We start from the raw sequence: 7,438 nt of genomic DNA on the forward strand, positions 1-7,438 counted from the left end.
ATGAAAATTGGAGAGTTAAATTTAAAATAATTACACACGCACATGAGCGCGCACATGCACACACACACGGGTGCGCGCGCGTGCACACATACAAAATAAGTAAATATTAAAAATATTAGAGATAAATCTCAAAAACACACCTAAACCATCTCCTTTTATTGAGTTTCACACCTAAACTATTAAAAATGTGAGTTTCATATCCAAACTATCACTTTTTAGTTAGGACTTCATGGAGCACCATAAAGTTAGGAATAAAAAGACTATTTGAAAAAAAAATTAAAAAAAAAGGTATTAAAGAATTTCGTAATAAATAAGATTTAAGCGTGTTTTTAACACATTATTAATTTATTGAAGTGAAATATTTATATAATAATGATGCTTAACATGTTTTGGATGATATAAATGATTAATATAATAATGAAATAACAATTGAGATTTTACTAAATCTCTATAATTTTATTTGTTTAAATAAGTCAAATTATATGATTTAGACACTTTTTACTTGCATAATATTATTCGCCCAATCCAAACAAGTAAAATAAATCAGCAAAGAATAGGAACCAACTATGTCAACTATTGAGCTACTTGATTCACTCTTCAAAAATGAGAGAAATATAATTATTGTTAGAAGAACATAATAACAATTTATTCCCTTTCGGTTACCACTAAACTACATATATTATAGTATTGTACTAAAGAAAGTACAGAAAACAGTACATTTGTTGGCCCAAAAGATCTTTTACATAATTTTGCTATCACTATCTAAGTAGACACTAATAATAGTGATGATTAAATTTTCATAAGTCAATAATCTTCATAACTTTTACAAAATTGGAACCCAAGAAAAGAAACTTGATCCATGTATGAGTACTCTAAATATATAATTACTTGTCAAAGTTCTGGTTAGATCAAAGTAAGTACACCATAATTATCCGCATGGGGGGGCCAAAGATTTTCTTAATATTTTTCTTTTATAGCCCCAAAAGGACATAATAAAGAAGGGTTACTGGTAATGAAACCAACATCCCGAATATAACCCTGCGAAACAAGAGAACAAAGTCATTTCAAAATTATAATCCAAGGGTAAAATAGGTATTTAAAAAAATTGATTTATAAACAAAAGGTTGACGATGTCAAATATTTTCATCCATTAATTATATAGGAGTACTTATTAAAAAAACTTTAACCAAGTCAAACTTATAGTAATTTTCATAAATCTTAAACCCCACCAAATTTTATTTCAAATGGTGATAAAGCTTAACTTCACACATGGAGTATCATTTATTTATCTACGTTGTTATGTTATTCTTGTGTTACTAGAAATAACAAAATATAACATATTTCTAATATAAAGAAGGTCAAAACACATATTTTAATAAATTGATGTTAAATGTGTGAAATCATATATCATGATCGAAATAAGAATTTATCAATACGTAAGGGATCGAAAGTAATTAAGATGAACTTACCCTGTGCTTTGTATGTCTGGATGCAACCCATATTCTCTAGCGAAGACAAATGGAACGATTCCTTGGGGAAGAGCTGCCTGAATATTAGGAATAAAATTAATTTTTTATTTCCTATAGTTATCTTAATCTATTTAAACTTATAATATATGAAAAAAATAATAGAGTTTTTTTTTTCAAATGGAAATAGAAATGAAAATTCTCTCTACAACTAAAAGTTTTGAGTTCACACATGCTCAGAAAAATGTTATTACAAACTTGAATAATTAATATCATGGAAACAGAAATGGTGCACGAATTGAACAACTAAACATATAATTTATTAAGTATAAGTATAATGTCCAAAACTTTTATGTCATATGATTAATGTTTGAATTAAATTTGACAACGGTATTATTATCAATGTTTAAATAAGAAAGAATTAAGTAAAATATATTATTAATGAATTTAACTAATGTGCACCAATAATGTTAAAAAAAAAAAGTTTACATTATTATGTCAATAAAAAAAAAACTTAATAGTACAATAATATGTTTATATAGAATTTCTATCCTATCATGCTACATTTATATATGTTGTAATAGGTAATTATTTGCCTTCAAAATTACAAATCGTATTTTCTTTTATAAATATTTATGTATAGATATTTTTTGAGTGATATGGTAATTACCTGTACAATTGCGGTATGAAGTCGAACTCCTTTAAGTCCAACGGCAATAGAAGCGGCTGACATTACTAGAGGTCCACCTATAAATCTTATGGCCATCCCTATTGCTGCCATCTTAGTACCACAAGCAATTATTCGAGGTTGAAGTGCCATGAACAACCCTATAAAAATATCATATAACACAATATAATGTTACGTTGCTAGGCTAGTACAACTCGCTTGACTTTTCGAACAATTATTATTTACTAGTTATTTCATTATGTGACATACCTAAACTGAACATTGCCATCCCAAGGCCTGCATCTGAAATTATTTTAATGGAATATTTTACCAAACTTGGCATCCCTACATTCCATCTGCTCAAAAAGTTAGGCAACTTTTGTTAGCAAGTACTCTATGATTTTCAAGGAAAGTAAAAGACTTTTTATTTTCTTTTCTAAAGACAGTACTAAAGTTTAGTCCCTCTATTTGACTTCTGAACAGGTTGAGCCATCATTTAAACTTTGGCATCATTAAAATGACCCTTTATGGAGTACAATGCCAACAACCAATAAAAAATTATATTAGCATATTATATTAACCAAAAGTATATATTAAATTACTTTTATTAAGTTTCAAAATTACATGATAATATATTAAGATATACTATGTTTTAATTTGTTCGTCTAATTATAATTTGACACAAATTTTATAAACGAAGAGAGAAGTTTTCGAAACATACGAATTAAAAAGGAAAATACAATAAATAAATTAAAACAGATCGAGCGATTAGATTATAGGGTGTTTTTGAACTTACTTGAATGAGATAAGAGACCATAGAAGTCCTAAAATACTGGAGTAAGTATTTGGATTACGAGAAAGTTTTCTGCCAACCATAACGATAATGAGCCTTAGCATCACTAAAGCATTAGGCATTTCTTGTTTAATAATATTTGTATTTGATGAATCTGCAGCTCCAACTTCTTGCACTGGGAAATTTGATATATCTCTAAAGCTGATTTCCTTTTCTGGATTAATAAACAAATCATAACTTTTTGTTAGTCATTAAAGAAAAAGAAAAAGTACTTTAACCATCAAAATTCATAAAAATAGTGATTACACTAACCACTTTTCAGTTTCAAATTTCACAAAGTCTAATTTTAAAAATATTGTGGAAATTTGGATTTTTATCATAATGACAATTTTTTAATAATCATAATTGAAAGGTGGCTACTTGTGAATTAAACATCCAAAGTTTGACACATTGTATATGCGGCCATCAAAAAAAAGTGCTTTTCTAGTTATGATTTCTTTTTTTAAAACTCCAACTTGAATCGATCCATCTGAAATATAAAAATCTCATTCATCTCATACGATTAACCAAAATTAAAAAAGCATAAAAAAAAAGTGGGCAACAATGGAGTGGAGAGATGATAATTTATCAAATTATTGGAGTGCGCTCTATCAAATAAGTCCATCAAAACACACGTGCTTTAAAGTAATGATATTGTCTATATATGTGGAAGTCTGGTCCAATTATTATTTTGCCCATTTAAGAGGAATTTTTTTTGTTTTTTTTGAATTTTTCCATTTTATTTTTGCTTTTTACTTATATCCATTTTTTTTTTAATGAAAATAAAAAAACTCGATGCTATAGATTGCACTTTTTTTCCAGGATAGACAAGTCCTTGTTTGGAAAAAGTGGCACATGAAAATCAGCCTTATACACTTCTCAGTGTTTTAATAAATTATAACTTTAAAAATAAAAATATTTTCTTCATCATTTAGCAACAAAAATAATTATTTAATGCAAATAAGTACTCTTCGAATCAAGTTAAATTATATAAACAGAAGGTAAAAGAATCTTTAAATAGTAGGACTTTGTGCAACTATAAATTATGCCATAATTTAATGATCAATGCCACCTGCAGGGCTAATTAATATAGTATAAAATAACTCATTATTTTTTTTAAAAATTAGAAGTAAATCTTTAAAATATAAAAGTGATGTAACTTTTGGGACAAGTAATAATAATAATAAAAGAAGTTCAAGTTATTTCGTGACAGATTATATTTAAGTGAAAATATTAGTGGATCGAACGAACCAATTAAAGTATATAACATAGTATCTGACATAAAAACTATATGCACAAACAAGAACAATTTGAGTGGTCGAATTAATTATTGATGATTTTGGAGTCTTTATAAGAATCAACCAATTTGTTATATTGATATGTCAGGTCACAGGTGATATGTGTGGCAGACTGATCAATGTAAGAAATATGAGAGTGAAAATGATACAACATGTGAGAATCTAGGCACGATACTTTATTCTTGGGCATGCAAATGAGAAAGCAACCTATCTATATGATAATGAAAAATTTGGTCAAAATTTTTTAAATATTATAATATTTTTTTTTATTTTAAAATAAATTAATTTTTTATTTTATTTTTTAATTAAAATATATTAAAATTAAAGAATAAAAAAATTCAAAAAGATAAAATATTGTGACTAAAAGAATTTTTTTCATTAATTTATTTGCCTTTGGCCGGTCAAAGGAACTGTATAACTATATTTTCTTTTTCTTGGGATCAACATGCTTTGTTTGTTTTGCATAATATTAATATTTCAATGTACTAGTATTAATTAAGTAAATTCTTGAAAAGGAACTAAAGATACATTATTTTAGATTACAAGGAGTATTAGTGTTAACAACTTATACATATTTACAGATTAATTACTACTATTATATATTTTGATAGGTAACTTCAATTTCTATAAGATTATCTTGAGTTAATCACGTAATCTCTCAAATAGACCTTATACAACACAAATTTTAATTTCATATAATAAAAAATTTAAAAAAAAAAAACCACCAACTGGGCGCATGGGTCACAGAAAACAACAATTCCAGAGACCAAAAACAAATAAGGTTTGAGTAGGACAAGACATTAGTAAACAAACGTACCTCCAACATCATCTCTGTACCCTTGTCTCTCTCCATTTAAACATGAAGACTCCCACGCCATTTTACTAGATGGAGACGCTTGCTTAAACACCTTACCAGCCACTGGGGACATTACCCACATTGGGGTATTCCCACTTGTTGTCACATCCAATTCATTGAAATTGGAGGCTCTGGGCGTCGGTTGCAGCGAGTACGCGTCAGAAGACGCGTACCCACCAGACAACCGAGGGCTCGCTGCACGAAACCCGACGCCCAGGTCTCCATGCCCAAACGGGATATCCCCGTTATGTAAAGGGGTATGAACGGAAAAAATTTCAGCATTGGAGAGATTTGATGCCCTAGGTGTAATCCCTATAGAGGATGAAAATGCGGATTCCGGTGCCGATGACGTGGATCGACGGATACGGACGTGGATACGTCCGTTACCGTCGATTTCTGATTCCGTACAAAGTGGATTCCGGCCGTCTAGTGAGATGACGTCATTGTCGATTTCGAATTTCGTTATGGATGCAGCAACATTGCCGGGGAATTGATTTTTGATTAATATAGTGGCAGCTCTATATTCAAACAAGAACAATAATAAAGTATACCTGCATTAATAAATTAAAACTGTAATGATGAAACAGTTAAATTCACTATGGTATCAGAGCAGTGTCAATATTCAGTATTCGAGGTATATATACCATATAATGCATTGAAGGACAACAAGTTGAACCATGAGGCTTTGAGTGAAATCACCATACATGGCATTAAGCAAAGGAATGCCCATAACTAAAGTATTAGGCAAAGTTGAAACAGAAAAAAGAGTGATAAGCCAATCCAACTGCCCTTTACAAATGGCCCAAACTGAGAGCAATACAAGAACCAAAATCTTTGACAAAGTATCAGCCAATATGAATTTTGTGTCCATTAGGTAAGGATTATTCTGGGAGATGAAGTGGAAGGATAGCACCGGAACGGCGAATACCGCGACGAAACGGTTGATGCCGGAGCATTGCTCCGGCGAGAATATCTTCCACCACTTTACTGAAGCATATGCCACTATCATAGCAAAGTATAATGGAACCATTGCACACATTACTTTGTAAAAATCATTTACACCTATCATCTTACAATTAAGTATATATTTTGCGCCTTTAATTTAGGTGTAATATATTGTAAAGAAAGTGAAAGGGTTGATTGAGTTTATATAGAAAAACTATATATTATTGAACTTTGGAGGTACGTCAAATGACATTCTTCATTAATTACTACTCCCTCCCCTCCGATCTTTTTTATACGTCACTTTTTTTACTTTGTAGTTGCATTAAAAATAACGTAATTTTACGCTTTTATTCTTATTTAATTTTTTTGCATGTCAAGTTTTCAATTAATGAATATGAACAGCTCCCTTCGTTTCGTTTTATGTGGCACATTTTGAATTTCGAAATTCAAATAAATCTATTTTTTACCGTAAATTTTTCATGGATCTTTTAAATATTTTGAATAATCAATTATTGCTACTTATAATATTTTTTACGTAATTTACAAATATATAGATTTCATTTCAAAAAAATTGAAGATTTCATGTGTTAATTTTTTATCAAACTTAAATTATTTGACTTTCGAAAACGATAAGCGTCACATAAATTGGGACAAATAAAATAATTTATTTTAATTAATTAATTAAATCAGTGAATATTAATAATTTACTTAGATTTTCTAAATTAATCAAATGTATATTTTCAAAATAAACAACTCATAAGAATTAAAAATAATTTATATATTAACTTTATAAAATTATTAATATTACAAATCAATTATTTATAAAAAGAATAATATATAAAAAGAGACGGAAGGAGTAGCTAGCACTGGGATTAATTGGTTGGTAGATTCAATGATTAGTGTTCTTTTAACATATGGAGAAATTTTACATGGCTCGGCAAATATCTGATGGTCTAGAATTACTTTAGACAAACTCGCACCAAATTATATGCACTCCCTCAATTAGACTATTTTACTTTCAGTTTTTCAAAAGGTAAATTGCATGTAAATTTTAATTAATATTTTAAAAAATATTTTATTATTATTTTAATATAAGATAAATTGTAATTTATTATATTTTTTATCATATTGATTGAAATATTTAAATTTAAAATATTGAGTTAGTCTGATTCAATTTAGCTGCAAAAATAAGTCAAATTGACTCTTATTGAAATTAAATTTCATTGCTATCCAAAATTTACATATCAAAAAAGAAAAACTCACTTATTTTATGTAATATATAAATTAAGATAGAAAAATGTGTTATAGTTCAAAATTTAACTGTAGCACGTTAAAGTCAACTGAATTTTGAGTTGTTTGAGAAAATATGGGAAG

General features: G+C 28.4%; 1 protein-coding gene across 1 annotated transcript; it reads right to left on the minus strand.

Annotated features, from left to right (window-relative positions):
* Window positions 1-629: 629 nt before the first annotated feature.
* Window positions 630-6,204, minus strand: LOC107021870 (auxin efflux carrier component 6). The gene is made up of 7 exons (XM_015222591.2): window positions 5,764-6,204; window positions 5,081-5,670; window positions 2,930-3,140; window positions 2,404-2,489; window positions 2,137-2,294; window positions 1,470-1,546; window positions 630-1,038 (listed from the first exon to the last, which is right to left on the minus strand). Exons 1-7 carry the CDS (start codon window positions 6,186-6,188, stop codon window positions 972-974), a joined length of 1,614 nt encoding a protein of 537 aa, XP_015078077.1. The 5' UTR covers window positions 6,189-6,204; the 3' UTR covers window positions 630-971.
* Window positions 6,205-7,438: the final 1,234 nt, after the last annotated feature.

Source organism: Solanum pennellii, chromosome 6, assembly GCF_001406875.1.
Source record: "Solanum pennellii chromosome 6, SPENNV200".
In the NCBI taxonomy this organism is placed as follows: Eukaryota; Viridiplantae; Streptophyta; class Magnoliopsida; order Solanales; family Solanaceae; genus Solanum; species Solanum pennellii.

Coding starts and splice junctions, on each gene's coding strand:
- LOC107021870 (XM_015222591.2), bottom strand. CDS start 6,188: ATGATAGGTGTAAATGATTTTTACAAAGTAATGTGTGCAATGGTTCCA. Junction 2,295..2,403: donor GATGGCAATGTTCAGTTTAG/GTATGTCACATA, acceptor ATATTTTTATAG/GGTTGTTCATGGCACTTCAA. Junction 1,547..2,136: donor TTCATACCGCAATTGTACAG/GTAATTACCATA, acceptor CCTAATATTCAG/GCAGCTCTTCCCCAAGGAAT.